Source organism: Prionailurus viverrinus, chromosome C1 (genome assembly GCF_022837055.1).
Source record: "Prionailurus viverrinus isolate Anna chromosome C1, UM_Priviv_1.0, whole genome shotgun sequence".
NCBI lineage: Eukaryota > Metazoa > Chordata > Mammalia > Carnivora > Felidae > Prionailurus > Prionailurus viverrinus.
The window spans coordinates 75,052,411-75,067,867 of NC_062568.1; the positions used below are offsets into that span (position 1 = coordinate 75,052,411).

Genomic DNA, 15,457 nt, shown 5'->3' on the forward strand with positions numbered 1-15,457 from the left:
TTTAGTGAAGATGGGGAAATAAAATTAGAAATGCAATCCCATCCAGAAACTGATAAAGGCACAGCCTGAGACTTTTTCGTTGTAAGGTCTGGAAATGAGTTTATATAAACACTTCAATGTGAAACAGACCATACAATGTCCTACCACACAGTAAATGCTAACTAAAGCTGTTTTACCACCATTTCTAAATGCTTCCTCATGTTATGAACAAAACAAACAAAAAAACTATCATGAGAAATCCTCACCAATTCTGCAAAAGGTGAAAAATGTACATGGCTGAAAATCTTCAGTGTCCTCAACACAGATCTAAGTCCCCTTTTATCAACACTTTTCCTTCTGCCTAACCTTTTCCCTAGTCACCTTGGTAAACATTCAAAATAAGTGGTCTAATATTCTGTCATTCAACAGGTGTCACTGTATGACCAAAATACTCAAAGTAAATATGGGCTAATTAATATTCAACCTCAATTCCCCTACCTTGTGAACAGGTGACGATATCTCATCTTCATGTGGTCTTTTTAATCCTCTCTTTAAAATGCTGGTGGATGGAGAAGCCAAAGGAGACCAGACACAGCGTGTCTGCATGCCACTAGGACTGCCATTTGCTGATAGAAGTAAAGGATCAAGTTCCCTTAATTTTTGAGGAGATGCATTATTGTCTTCTGTTATTAGTTCGGAGATGGCTGTTTCGGATGTCAGAGACTGTGAGGTTTCCTCCACTTTCTCTGAAGTAGGGTGAACTTCTTGTAAAATTTCATCATTCCCTTCTACCATTTGATTGTCATCTAATGTTGTTTCTTCAGACTTACTAAGTTCAATATTTGCTTCAGTTTTATTAGAGTCCACCTCTCCTTCTTCAATACTCATCTCAAGTGTATTGAAAACAAAGCTGTCGATTCCCATAGTCAATGTCTTTGTATTGGCCTGTACAAGCTTAGTAGATATTTTAGTAGTCAAGTCCCCATCCTCTGTTTCACTGACTTGGTCAGCTTCAGCATTTACCTCACTAATCACTGTCTCTTCAAAATTTTCCATTTTAGCATTCATTTCTTCAGATGAGTTTGGACTAGATTCATCACTTCCTTCATCTAATTCCCCAACTGCTGTTTGTTCAGGTATCTCTGCCTGAGCACTCACTTTTACAGGTGTGATATCATCAGAATAACCAATACCAGAATTAAATTCTTTAGTTACTGTTTCTTCGGCATTCGGTTCTTCAGCTGCCTCTGCTTCAGAGTTATCACATCTTCCACTGTTTATCTCCATTACCTCTTCTTCAAAAACAACAGTTTTGGCATCCTTTTGTTCAGATAAGCCTGCTTCAGATTGATCACTTTCTGTATCCAATTCAACAGCTTCTACTACTTCTGGATTAAATATTGCTTCAGCTTCACATGCATTTGTTTCAACACTGGCAATGTTCTCTATTGTTAGTTCCTTCTCCAGGACAGCCTCTGGCTTTTCTTTGTTAATCTCCAAAGTAGAATATTCCAGTGAATTATCCCTGGAATCATCTAAAGATGGGCCAACAGTTTTACATTTTTTATTGGACGGCCCTTGGCTCTCAAGAGATGTTGCTTCTGCAGAATTCGTATCACAAGTTTCTTGTTCAAAATTCACTACTTCGGAAGGAAGAGGGTTTTGGACAGTATCTTCTTTGAACTCAGTCTCAGATATGACTAACGAATCATTAACAGTATCATTCTCCTCCTTGAGACCCAAATGAAAATTCACAGCATGATGCTCATCTGAAAGTTTTACCTCCGAGTACAGATTAACTTTAGAAGTTTCTGATACAGGTACAGCTGTTTGCATGTCTGTCTTTTTTGTTTCAGTGACCTTTACATCGTAATTTTCCATATTCTTTAACCCAGTGAGTGACTTTTCCTGAGGTTGTGATTTTTCTCCACAGCACTCACAACTTTTAGATCGCCTTACCCTCCTACTTCTCTTATGTTGGCATTCAAGTGTTTGAGAAGATTTTTCAGAAAGCAAAGAAATGTCTGATGTCCCTATTTTTGAAGATTCTCCCACACTGTTATTTTCTACAGAATCTCGTTTTTGTAATCTCTTACTGGCATTTCTTGTCCTGAGATTTGATTCTGGCACTGATGGGTTTGAAAAAGAATATTCTGCACACTTGTTGGTTTTGATTTTTCCCTCATAAGTATTTGATACGTCATCAGAAACCTGCAATAAATCTGAAGATACTGTAGAATCTTCAAGAGTTACACTACTCTCATCTTTTTGTTCACAAATCTGAGATTTTATGTCTCTGTCTACGTCAGAATTTGCTTTACAATCAAGTGTCTGGTTTTCAATGTTTATACATTCTTGTTTTACCACTTTCTCTTCTTGATCTTCAATGTCAACACTATCGCTGCTTTTGTTTTTCCATTTTCCAGATCTCTTCTTTTTAGAACCTTCTTCTTTTGCCTCAGAACTATCAGATTCTGAGTTTTCAATGCTGGATAGTAAACCTTGGGATGCTCTTCTTGTTTGATACCGTGTTCGTCCACTTACTGGTTTTTCAGAGGACTTTTCTGCAATGTCCTGAGCACCGTCGCCCTCAGATTTAATATTCTCAAGGTCTAGCTTTCTTTTACTTTCATCAATTTCAGCATTAGTGCTGGTTTCCCCAAAGGTCTTCTCATGTAAGTTAGTTCCTTTCTCTACATTTTCCTGCACAGTTTGTTCAGAAATCAGTTTTTGCTTAAGTAACAAGTCATCTTTTACCTGCAATGGGCTCTTCTGAAGAGGTTTTTCTTCTTCTTTACGTCTCTCTTTTTTTTGATTATTTTCTTTCTCTTGGCTGTCAGTGGTGGGCTCTGCTATTTCTGAACGTCGCCTTGATGATCGTCTAAGGGTTTTCTGGCTTGGAGTTATCTGAATAGTACTATCCTCATCTACTATTTGATCTGCTGGTGTTACAGTTGGGGGTGTATTTTCTTTGGATTCTAAATTAATTCCTAATGTTTTGTCTTCTACAGTACTGTTTTCTAATAACACTGCATTTTCTATTGTTGGTTTAAGCACCATATCCTCATACTCCACTGCAGATTCAGAGAGATGAGTATGGTTATTATCTAACATACATTCTGTCTGATTAAGCAAACCAGGTTGGTTATTTTCTAAGGCTACCATTCCATCAAGAGATTCCTGAGTATTTTTCTCCTGCTCAGATCTCATTAAGAGCTTAGACCTTTTATTCCCAGTTTGTTCACCTTTACTCGACTTTCGGCTTGATCTCTTAATTCCATGCACTATTTTTTCAGAGTCAGATTTTACAAGAGCTATTTCTCTTTTCTTTGTTTTTGATGGAATATCTGTTTTACTCATGTTTTCCTGGTTATTTTTCACTGTAACAGTTGATGACATATTATTTAAGGGAGATGGACTAAAAGGTCTATTTTCTGAACCATCAAACTTCTCCAAAGTAATAAAAGTTTGCCTCCGACTTGTAGGCTGTGGGGGAGTTCCAGAAATGATGACATTAGAAACTGAGCTACTGTTGACACCAAAAGTATTTTCTGCACTAGATGCACATTCAGTTGGTGTTTTCGTTGATGAAATTAAAGCTTTCTTTCTGGCATCATTATTACTGCTCAGTATGTCTGGGCTGGTTTCTTCAATAGAACCACTCTCATTATTTGAAAGGGAACCCTTTTCAGGATGTTCATCCATACCACAGTTTTCTGTGACATCTTGAGGAATGACAATGTCACTCTCCATTTGTTCCTCCTGCACAGAAAAGTACACACATATATAGATTAGTCTGCAAGTAAGTATGACTTTGTGGGGATATCTTAGTATAAAACTTCAGTAACTCAAAAGGTAACACTTGACTTTCAATATTTTGCAAATATTCCAAAGGTGGTGGTAGACACCCGTTAATTTGTGTTTCTAAGTATAAATATTTAATAAAGCCAAATATTTTATTTTAAACACACAAATACCCACAAATACAATGACTACAATTCTGCCAAAGTCTGCCAATAAGAGTTAAGAGATTATGCAATACATCTTAAAATTAATACACAAGACTTCATAATGGAATGGTAATTCTAAAAACCCCAAAATATGAAATACCAAATATACCTTAAATATCACCTTGGAATCTTCCTTTGATTTTTCAGTTAAAGTAGGAACTTCCCTGAAATAAAAATGTGCAAATTAAAATACTGTTTTTAAAAATTTTATTTATTCTTTTTAGAGAGAGAAAGAGAGTAGGGGAGAGGCAGAGCTCAGAGCTCGATGTGGGGCTCAAAACAACGAGCTGTGAGATCATGACCTGAGCCAAAATCAGAGTCAGACGATTAACTGAGCCACCCAGCTGCCCATAAATTATTTTTAATTAAAAATTAGAAAACCAGTTACTTCAACATCTTCCATACTTACAAAGACTCTTCATGAGTATACTGAGAAAACAAAGTATCCTGTGAAACATCCAGGTTATTATACATGGCAGGAATATCGCACCTAAAAAAGATCTTACATAAGTAACTTCAAAATGCGACATTTCTACAATTAGAAATTAAACTTAAAACTGTACATCTAATTGTCTTTTAAGAACAATATAAAATCAAGGCTTAGATGCTTATTTTCCATGAAATCATCTTCCCTATCCTCTCCTCCAATACTACCTCCATTAATGATTCACCTCTGAATTCAGAAATATTTGGTACATAACTAAGTTACCATATGCATTATGAAATGCAACCATATATGGCACATCTTTTCTGGCATTAAAATACAGATTATACATACAGTACCTCAGTTCTAAGCAGAAAGTTATAATTGCTGCACATCTAAATGTGAATACAGAATATCTAATTCAAGATAAAAGGACTACAAACCTCTTTGTTTTGAGTACTTCTTTCTGATGTTCAGTTAGTATTCTTTCCTTTGCTTCTTTTCCTTCGGAAGGTATAAACACAAAGTCGACAGACTTTTCTTCTTCCAAAGGCATTTCACTCTTTGTTTTTGGAGAAGGCGACTCTAATTTCAACTGCAAATTTTAAAAAAGCAAACGTACCAATCTCTCTTCTAGCCCTCTAGAAAAGGTCTTCAATAATGACTAAGAAGTTTGAAATTCAAATCTATATGATATCCTTGGTTAATAATTAGTACAATGTCGCTCGCTTTCATTCTACCTCTAAAAAAAATTTGGAAAGTAAAAATTATTACACCTTTTTAAAAAGTAGGCAAGTTACCAACAAAGCACAGGCAAATATGGTTTTCAGGACAACATATGAAAATCAAATGGTTTGGCAAGAGAGTGTATCACCAGCTCTCAAGCTGAAGCATATACTAGTCAAGTTAAGTAAAAGTTGCCCAAAAAATATGCACTACAGACCAAGAACACTGCTACTGTTACTTTTACTATTTTTCAATGCAATTGTTCTCATTCTATATCATAGTTGCTACCTGACTGTATTGGAGTCATTCCTTAAAACATAACATTCTTTCATTTTGCCAAAGGCCATGGTTTCAAGACTCCAGAATATCCTTATTGGAAGTCACGGAAGAGACAATTATTGTCTGAAGATCAGTTGACTGGCAACTAGTTAAGATTACGAGTTTTAGATTTAGATGTCTTACCTCTGTGTTCTCTTTTACCAGAAGTTCTAAAACAGTCTCTGATGCTACCTATTCTATAATTATTCATACCTATAGTTGATTCCATTTCAAGGAACTTAATGGATAGGTGCCTGAATTAACTATACTTAATGGACGCTACATATTAAACAGACTTAAACCTCAGGAAGAATGAATCATCTCTTCCAAAGCTTCTAGATTTCCATGCTATCCTAAGTTCTTTTAGACCAAACTCTCTAATTCTTCTTTAATCCTTTTATTTAGCCTTTAATAGCTTTTTCTTCCAATTAGAAGTTATACATTCTCAAGCTACCATATACTCTAAAAGTTCTATTAAATAAATTTTGGAAAAACATACTTGGCCTGGTGGTTTCATATTTTCTTTCGAATCCTTTGTTTGTGCCAAAAAAGAATCTCTTTTTCCACTTGATTTTCTTTCCATGCCACTTATCTTCATATTTAACTGTGAATTCTCTGTCTGTTTTATTAAAAATAAAACAATTAAAAAAATGTTTAACACTTCTGAGAGTGAGTGTGCACGTGCCAAGTGGGGAAGGGGCAGAGAGGGAGGGAGACACAGAATATGAAGCAGGCTTCAGGCTCTGAGCTGTCAGCACAGAGCCCAACACGGGACTCAAACCCACAAACCATGAGATCGTGACTCGAGCCAAAGTCAGACACTCAACTGAGCCATCCAAGCGCCCCAAAATTAAAACTGCTAAAAAGTACAAATGCTCTACTTAACCTTTTCATGCTTTGAAAATTCCAATGTAATAAATGCTCATTTCAAATATTAAAATTTTTTCTCATTATTCAAACTTATTAAAGTCATGTCAAAGAAAAGAGCCATTGTATAATTCAACATCAAACAGATTTGACATTTCTAACCTACACAGCTGTTGTGCACCATTTTTAGAAATTTTATAAAATCTGAATGTTTTGAGAATTTTACAAATTCTAAGAATAAGATACATCATATAAATACTTAAAATGAATCAAATTACTGGACTCAAAGACCCTTCCAATTACTGAAAATATTTCTAAGAAGAAAAATCACAGCCATGAAACTTTAAACATCATACAACCAGTAAGGCATACATGATAGGCCAAGAACTAACACTAGAGTACTCAGTTGGCCATTAACTTTTCTCTTACAGGTTCTAAACAAAGAACAGCTAGACTCCATTTGTTGTTGCTGAATAGAAACAAAGTTGTCTAAGAATGTGGTACCTCGTGGACATGCAGTACCCATGTCTTTACTCCTTGATCCTCAGACAGTAAGTAATTGTTACTGGCCAAAGTACCCTGGTTTCAAGTGGGTGTGTGACAACAAATATGTGTTTTTCTGACAGAAGGAATGAGGGATTTGATGGAAAGAACGGAGAAAAATGAAGGGTAGCTCTTGCTTAGACATGGACCAATAATTATTATTTTGGTTTATCTGAAGTAACACTTAACCATGTATTATAATAATTACATTTGCAAAGGAATATATATAAAATGCCATAGTTCAAAAAAGATAATTAATGAACAAAAACCAGACTATTTACATGAGAATCTATGGTGAAATTTAATGCCCTTAAATCATAAAAGTATTTCAGGTCAACGGGCAACAAAAGCTAAAATAAATGAAATTCCATCGAATAGAAACACTTTTGCACAATGAAGGAAAGCATCAGCAAAATGAAAAGGCAACCTACTGTATGGAAGAAGATATTTGCAAATCATACTTCTGATAAGAGGTTAGTAAACAACTTAGTATTTTTAAAAATCCCAAATAAAAAATGGGTAGAGGACTTGAATAAGTATTTTTCCAAAGATATACAGATAGCCAACAGGCACATGAGAAAATGCTCAACATCACTAATTATCAAGGAAATGCAAACAAAACATGAGATATCACCTCACACCAGTAAAAGTGACTATAAATGGAAAAGACAAAAAAATAACACGTGTTAGCAAAAGTGTGGACAAAGGGGAACCCTTGCACTATTGGTGGAATGTAAATTAGTACAGCCACTATAAAACACAGTATGGAGGTTCCTCAAAAAATTAAAAATAGAACTACCATACAATCCAGCAATTTTACTTCTGGGTATTCGTCCAAAGAAAACAAAAACACCAATTTAAAGAGATGCACACCCTCAACTTCATTGCAGCATAATTTACAATAACCAAGATATGGAAATAACCTAAGTGATCAATGAAAAATAAATGGATAAACGGATAAAGAAGATATATACAAAAAAAAAAAGAAGATATATACACATGATGAAATATCACTCACACATAAAAAGGAATGAAATCTTGCCCTTTGTGACAACATGGATTAACCTAGAGAATATTATGCTAAGTAAAATCTCAGACAAATACTATATGACTTCACTAATAGGTACAATCTAAAATATAACATGAACAAACAACACAGAAAAACTCAAAGACAGGAAACAAACTGCTGGACACCAGAGCAGGGATCAGGTGGGAGCAAATAAAACAGGCAAAGGGGATCAAGAGGTACAAACTTCCCGTTATAAAATACACGAATCAGAGCAATCGGGTGGCTCAGTTGGTTAGGCATCTGACTCTTGATTTAGGCTCAGGTCAGGATCTCAAAGTTCATGAGATCAAACCCCATGTCAGGCTCTCCACTGACAGTGTGGAGCCTGCTTGGGATTCTCTCTCTCCCTCTACTCCCCCCCCCCCCACACTCTTTCACAAAATAAACATATAAAAATAAATAAATAAATCATGTACAGCACAGGGAATAGTTAATAATACTGTCATAAGTTTGGAGGACAGATGATCACTAAACTTATCATGAAGATTGTTTCATGATGCATAAAAATATCAAATCACCAAGACGTATACCTGAAACACAATATTGTAGGTCAGTTACACTCAGATTAAAAAAAAAAAAGTATTCAAGCCAGACAACTGAGGTCATACAAAAATCCTGTATTATTATGTTCTTATGTTCAAGTTTTACTTAAGTCAGTAACATATTTTAGGTTTTTGTCTTTAAAAAAAAATTTTTTTTAATGTTTAATTTTGGCAGAGAGAGAGACAGAGAGCGAGCGAGCGAGCATGAGTGGGGGAGGGGCAGAGAGAGAAGGAGACACAGAATCTGAAACAGGCTCCAGGCTCCGAACTGTCAGCACAGAGCCCAACGCGGGGCTTGAACTCACAAACCGCGAGATCATGATGGGAGCCAAAGCTGGACGCTCAACTGACTGAGCCACCCAGGTATCCCTAGGTTTTTGTCTTTTAAAAAATTACACGAAAATGGAATAAATGAACAACACTGAAAAATAAAAAAAAATCCCAACTTACTCCATCTGAGTATGGGCCACTGGATTCCTCCATAAATTCAACATTTTCCAAACCAGGCAAGAGGAGCAGAAATTTCTGTTTGGCTTGTCTTAATATTGGTCTTTAAAAAAGTACATAAACATATATACCTTGAGTCAAGTAATACTGGTGAATACTAACAATATGTTAATAAGGACACTTTAATTACAATTTTAAAGTGACAAAATACATCTAGTTTAAAGACTTTCTCTATATACACACACAACCAGGAGAAATGTAGACAGTACATTTAGTTTCTTTGCTACATTCTTCAGTTCCCAAATTCTCTTATTTAAAAATTTTCCAAATTTTTATCATACAAAATTTTCAAGCAGGAGTAGACTTTTACATTAAATTCCCATGTACACATCACCCAGATGTAATAACCATCAATTTCTTGTCCTTTGTATTTCTTTTATCAAGGAAAGTTTTAAATTGCTTTTTATGTTCCTAAAAACAAAGTTACTCGAAGGACCAAAGTAAACCAAATAATGTTTAGTAATTACCACATCCTCAAAATAACATTTCAGTTGAGGAATCCTCTGCAATGATTCCTCTAAGAAAAATTCATTTTAAGACAAAAATATCAATTTACATATCACAGTAACTATATGAAATAGGTTATTAGCATACTTTAACTCTTCAGGATAAGTCAACATCGTCACTTTAGCAAATGTGGCATTCCAGAACTGAGCGCTCTGTTTTCGAATCTGTTTATTCTTGTGCAAAAATATTATGCATAATAATGGAGAAATCTGTTCAAGAAGTTCGCTGTCATAAGTTCCAGTGTAGCTGAAGTGCAGACAAGTAATTATCTCTCCTAATAGCTTTTCTAACTAGGAAAAAGGAAAATTTTGTTAGGATAACATTTGGAAATGTGCTTTTAAAACAGTAAAGATAAAAGCACAAAGAATTATAAATTAAGCAACTCACAACATGCTACCACTTCTTCAATTTTTACAATTCAAATGGTTTTTAAAGCACCTATTTCCTTAAATACAGGTTTATTATATAAACTGACAAACTGTCAGGTGAAATTAATTATTGATGTAAGATTTGATGTCAAGCTTATTTTCCATTAACAGAAAAAACTGTTTTCTCATTAACAGAGATTAACAGCTGGCTATACAAGTTTTACCTATAAATACTCTCCTATATAAAGGGATAAGAGTTAATGAGGTCTATGAATTTAAAGCAATGTTATTCTTCTTTAAAAACTATCTTGTGTATGTGTCCATGTCATGTTATTAAATGCCTATTAAAACTGAAAATATATAAACCTTTTAAAAATCAGAAGTATATGTAAGGAAGACAACTATCTGAACTCTAACATTTTTTCTTCATGAAGCTATGTTTTACAGACAATTGTCTATTTTTACCTTGTTGCTCATACAACTATACACTTTAGGAACTTCATCAAGCCTGGGAAGAAAAACACAAGAGTACCACTTATATTTCAGAAAGTTAAGCCTAAAAATACATAATGCAGCCATAAAAATGAGACATGTGTAGTGATTTTAAAAGGTGCCCCAAATCTTCATCTAAAAAATGTCAAATTACCAAACATTAAGCATGAAACAAACCTATCTTTAAAAAAGGAGTCCAAGAAAAACATCTGGAATAGACCTCAAACTACTAATACTAGTTTACTTGTTACTGTACCTTTTTTAAAAAGCATAAATTATTTTTGATGAAACTTAAAAACTGAAAGACATACAAAAAGTTGATGTATTTAGGGTTCTACTTTGTACTTTGTAAAATTTGTTCCTGAAACTTTCTCTATGAATATAACTTTAAAGGGGCGCCTGGGTGGCGCAGTCGGTTAAGCGTCCGACTTCAGCCAGGTCACGATCTCGCGGTCCGGGAGTTCGAGCCCCGCGTCGGGCTCTGGGCTGATGGCTCAGAGCCTGGAGCCTGTTTCCGATTCTGTGTCTCCCTCTCTCTCAGCCCCTCCCCCATTCATGCTCTGTCTCTCTCTGTCCCAAAAATAAATAAACGTTGGAAAAAAAAAAATTTTAAAAATATAACTTTAAAAAGATGGGACAATTATGATTGAACCACATAAGCTTGACAGAAAAGACATCAGTGAATCCTTTCAAGCTGCTTTTTTTTTTTATTTTTATTTTTATATATATTTTTTTTTCCAACGTTTATTTATTTTTGGGACAGAGAGAGACAGAGCATGAACGGGGGAGGGGCAGAGAGAGAGGGCGACACAGAATCGGAAACAGGCTCCAGGCTCTGAGCCATCAGCCCAGAGCCCGACGCGGGGCTCGAACTCACGGAGTGCGAGATCGTGACCTGGCTGAAGTCGGACACCTAACCGACTGCGCCACCCAGGCGCCCCTCAAGCTGCTTTTTAAAAAGTATGCTATTTGGGATATTTTCATGGTTTTTTTTTTAAGGCAATGGTTGCTTCAATTCAAATGTAAAGGATAATGTAAATTAAAATAATTTTTTACAGGATAATTCAGAAATTTAAATGTGTATACCATTTGGACCAACAATTTAACTTCTAGGGCCTTGTTCTGCAGACATAGTAGAAAATGAGGACACTGATGTGTGTACAAATATGTTCAACTATAATATTGTTATGAGTGAACAGGCTGGAAAAACACATATGTCCACTAATAAAAAATTGGGTACAAAGTTTCATGGAACCCTATGGAGACATTAAAGACAATGAGATTCTTGTATGTATGGTGCAAGATACATACAATATTTTAAGTGCATGCCATATACTTAATGGCAAAGTAGCATGTCAAATATGCTACATGTAAGTCATACACTTAACAGGTGTATTTATTTGTATTAAGAAATCTAAAAAGAGATGTACTAAATTGAAAAGGGGGGTTGAGGGGTGCCTAGGTGGCTAAGTTAAGTCTCTGACTTTAGCGCACGTCATGATCTCGTGGTTCATGAGTTCCAGCCCCACATCAGGCTCTGAGCATCAGCTCCGAGCCTGAGCCTGCTTCAGATTCTGTGTCTCCCTCTGTCCCTGCACCACACACACTCTCTAAACATTAAAAAAATTTGTTTTTGAAAAGGAGGGTTGAACTACCATACAAAATTAAAAACTCACAATTTCTACCTCGTTTTATGTATGATTTGAACTATCTTTTTAACAAAAGCAGAGTATATTGTCCTCTTCACTAAATTGTAGATTATCATTTGTAACCACACGCTGCTAGGAAAATGACCAAAGTTTGCTACCTATATCCAAGACGCTTAATTTAAAGCTATTAAGTCAAAAAATACTTACTTTGAGTTTTCATAAAATAATGCCAGAGGTCTTGATAAAGTTGCAAATATTTTTCGGATCATAGAAGCCAAAGAAATACGTCCAAGTACTTTGGAAAGAATACTGGTGACTGAGTTGCCAACAGTGAGGAGAGTATCAGAATGTACTTCCTTGAAGCTCAGAGTATGGAAAGAGTAGATCACTTTCACAATAAGTTTAAATAAAGAAGCCAATTTCCCTAAAGGTTCTTTCTTCTTTTTGGACCAATCTGAAGGTCTCTGTGGTGCTAAGATAAAATTGAATTTATTAAAAAGTTAAGTACTTTGAAAAGTGACATTGTACATCTTTACAATTTATCTCATTTAAATGACAGATACTGTACATCCTATATACGTGTTTCTGTAGAATGATACTCAAAATTTTAAAATGATATGCCATTATTGGATATACACCATTACAACCGTATCTTTAAAACAGAAGCAGAGACAAAGGAAAACTATTTCGCAGATCTAGAAGAATTCCAGAAAAGTGGGTGTCTTTTCTCTAAACAATTATAAAACGCATTTCAAGTTTTTATATTCTCTGAATTTCAACTAATTCATAAGTACTAAATTATGTAAGTTCCAACTCTAAATTTTAAAATTCAATTTTTAAAACAAAATTTCCCTTAGAAATTATTGCTTCCTGTATAATAAACTGAACCCTACAAGTAACATTAATCAAATCACAAATCCAAATCCTCAGCAAGAATACAGGAAAAGCTTAAATTTAAAGAAAAAGATGTATCTTAAAAGCACTGTCCGACACTCCTGTTTACTATTCTTAGATTCTGCCTCTCTTCAGATACCTACCCTACAGGGATGAATCCACTTTGTCAAAAAAACAAAACAAAAAACATAGTCCGAAATTACCCGTTTCCCTCAAAGAATCCAGTCTCTAAAAGTAGAATAGCTCAGATTTAAGAGAAAACTCTCCTTCTTCCCTAGAATCTGTTTCCCAGATGAATATAAATTAGAATGGTCTCCCTGAAATTCCAGGCCAGGATGTTAAGGCTGACAAGACAGCCCATGAGTCAGGCGACACCTATCCCAAACGTCTACTCAAGAGGATCCAAAAGCAGTGACATCTTAGTCACAATGACTAGACCTTGGTTTCTAAACGCCATCTTCAGCAAAAGGAACCATGTTTCTTGGAAATATGTCTGGTTCCAGGCTTAAGGAGGGAGAAGTACAGAATGAGCCTGATTATCTTATGCCAAAGTTCTCAAAAAATAATGGAAACACATGAAATGGTCAAAGAGGCAAACATGAGCATAAATATTAATAACAAAGAATTATAAACCAATGAATAACAGAAACTCACAGTGGTAAAAATAAAATGGGACAAAGGAAGTTCTACCTTACATTAGGATGTCATTTGCACCTGGAAGTGACTGGTGCCTAACAGTGCTCAGTAACGGCAGAATGATTTATTAGAATAGAGATAAATAATAGGGACAGCTTTTAGAATTAATTAAAGACAAAGGAGCTAAGCATCTTGACACAATTTAACATAATCAAATGAAACAACGAACTATTCTTCTGGTAACATTAGTGTTTCAGGCAAAAAGCATTAGTGGATGATAAAATCATGAGTGAAAACTGGCTGAGAAAAAAAGTATATAGTCTCAAATAACCTGCCACAAAACATTAATTTATTAATCATAGGTACTCTACAGTAATTTACAGTGGAAAACTTGGCAGATATTGTCTTAACCAACTAGCAAATGTTAACATTACCAGTAATGAGACAAATAACAACATTTTAATAACAAACATCAAATTTTCCTGCCCAGATAATCCCTTGTATAAGATGGCAAGTAAAATCACTCTTACTACACAATCTCTAAATAGGATAATATTGATCTTTTAGTGTTATACAAAGGAATAAAGATATGTGGGTGCGTATGTGACAGAGAGAGAGAGAGACTGTGAGCATGGGCATGTAAGAGCATTTAAGCTCCTAGCATACCAAAGTTATATAACAAACTTGTAGGACATGGTTATACATCAAAAGTCAGCAAAATGAGGTGAGAAAAAATATTAGGATTTGCCTTGACAACAGTTTAGACAGTCGTGTTTATCAAATACTGAGTGAACAAAATAAAAACAAAAGTACTTACATTTAACTTTTGGCTGATATTTAATATTATATGGTGAGAAGTCAATGCAATCAACCATTACAGTAATAATATGAATGATCCTATCTAAGAGCAACAAATTCTGGGGAAGAAAAATTAAATATTATATTAGAAACTTCCAACTACTGGCATAAATTCCAAATACAGCGAGCATCAACAAAAAATATAAGACATTCATTCCCACATATAACCTATAAGGTACATGAAATACAGTTATGAATACTTGCTCATTAACTTCTGTGTGCCAAGTACCATAATTTTGTTTCTCAACATTTAGGGAAAATAAATCATTTTTAAGATGCCCAGTAGACTCAGCATATAAACCAATAAATTGAGTCTGACGAACAAGGTTCCCTTTATTTTTTTAACTTATAAGTTCATTTATTTTTTTTAGTAATCTCTACACCCAACATGAGGCTCAAATTCATGACCCCAAGATCAAGAGTCACAGGAAGAGTTAACACCTATTCTCTTGAAGCAGTTCCAAAAAATAGAAAAGGAAGGAAAAGCTTCTGCACAGCAAAGGAAACAACCAACAAAACTAAAAGGCAACCAACGGAATGGGAAAAGATATTCGCAAATGACATATCGGACAAAGGGCTAGTATCTAAAATCTATAAAGAGCTCACCAAACTCCACACCCGAAAAACAACCCAGTGAAGAAATGGGCAGAAAACATGAATAGACACTTCTCTAAAGAAGACATCCCGATGGCCAACAAGCACATGAAAAGATGTTCAGCGTCGCTCCTTACCAGGGAAATACAAATCAAAACCACACTCAGGTATCACCTCACGCCAGTCAGAGTGGCCAAAATGAACAAATCAGGAAACTATAGATGCTGGAGAGGATGTGGAGAAACGGGAACCCTCTTGCACTGTTGGTGGGAATGCAAATTGGTGCAGCCGCTCTGGAAAGCAGTGTGGAGGTTCCTCAGAAAATTAAAAATAGACCTACCCTATGACCCAGCAATAGCACCGCTAGGAATTTATCCAAGGGATACAGGAGTACTGATGCATAGGGGCACTTGTACCCCAATGTTCATAGCAGCACTCTCAACAATAGCCAAATTATGGAAAGAGCCTAAATGT

General features: G+C 35.2%; 1 protein-coding gene across 5 annotated transcripts in view; it reads right to left on the reverse strand.

The window, feature by feature from the left end:
- RIF1 (replication timing regulatory factor 1) overlaps window positions 1-15,457 on the reverse strand; it is a 75,799-nt gene that overhangs the window by 11,801 nt on the left and 48,541 nt on the right. For all 5 annotated transcript variants that reach the window (XR_007154460.1, XM_047869075.1, XM_047869076.1 and 2 more), the window contains exons 21-30: window positions 14,349-14,448; window positions 12,209-12,473; window positions 10,326-10,368; window positions 9,580-9,782; window positions 8,929-9,028; window positions 5,957-6,076; window positions 4,857-5,008; window positions 4,399-4,479; window positions 4,099-4,153; window positions 478-3,741 (exon numbers count right to left, since the gene is read on the reverse strand). Coding sequence is in view for 4 of the 5 variants with exons in the window: in XM_047869075.1 (XP_047725031.1) it covers window positions 478-3,741; window positions 4,099-4,153; window positions 4,399-4,479; window positions 4,857-5,008; window positions 5,957-6,076; window positions 8,929-9,028; window positions 9,580-9,782; window positions 10,326-10,368; window positions 12,209-12,473; window positions 14,349-14,448 (4,383 nt within the window). In the remaining variant the exon portion in view is untranslated. The remainder of the gene's footprint in view (window positions 1-477; window positions 3,742-4,098; window positions 4,154-4,398; window positions 4,480-4,856; window positions 5,009-5,956; window positions 6,077-8,928; window positions 9,029-9,579; window positions 9,783-10,325; window positions 10,369-12,208; window positions 12,474-14,348; window positions 14,449-15,457) is intronic.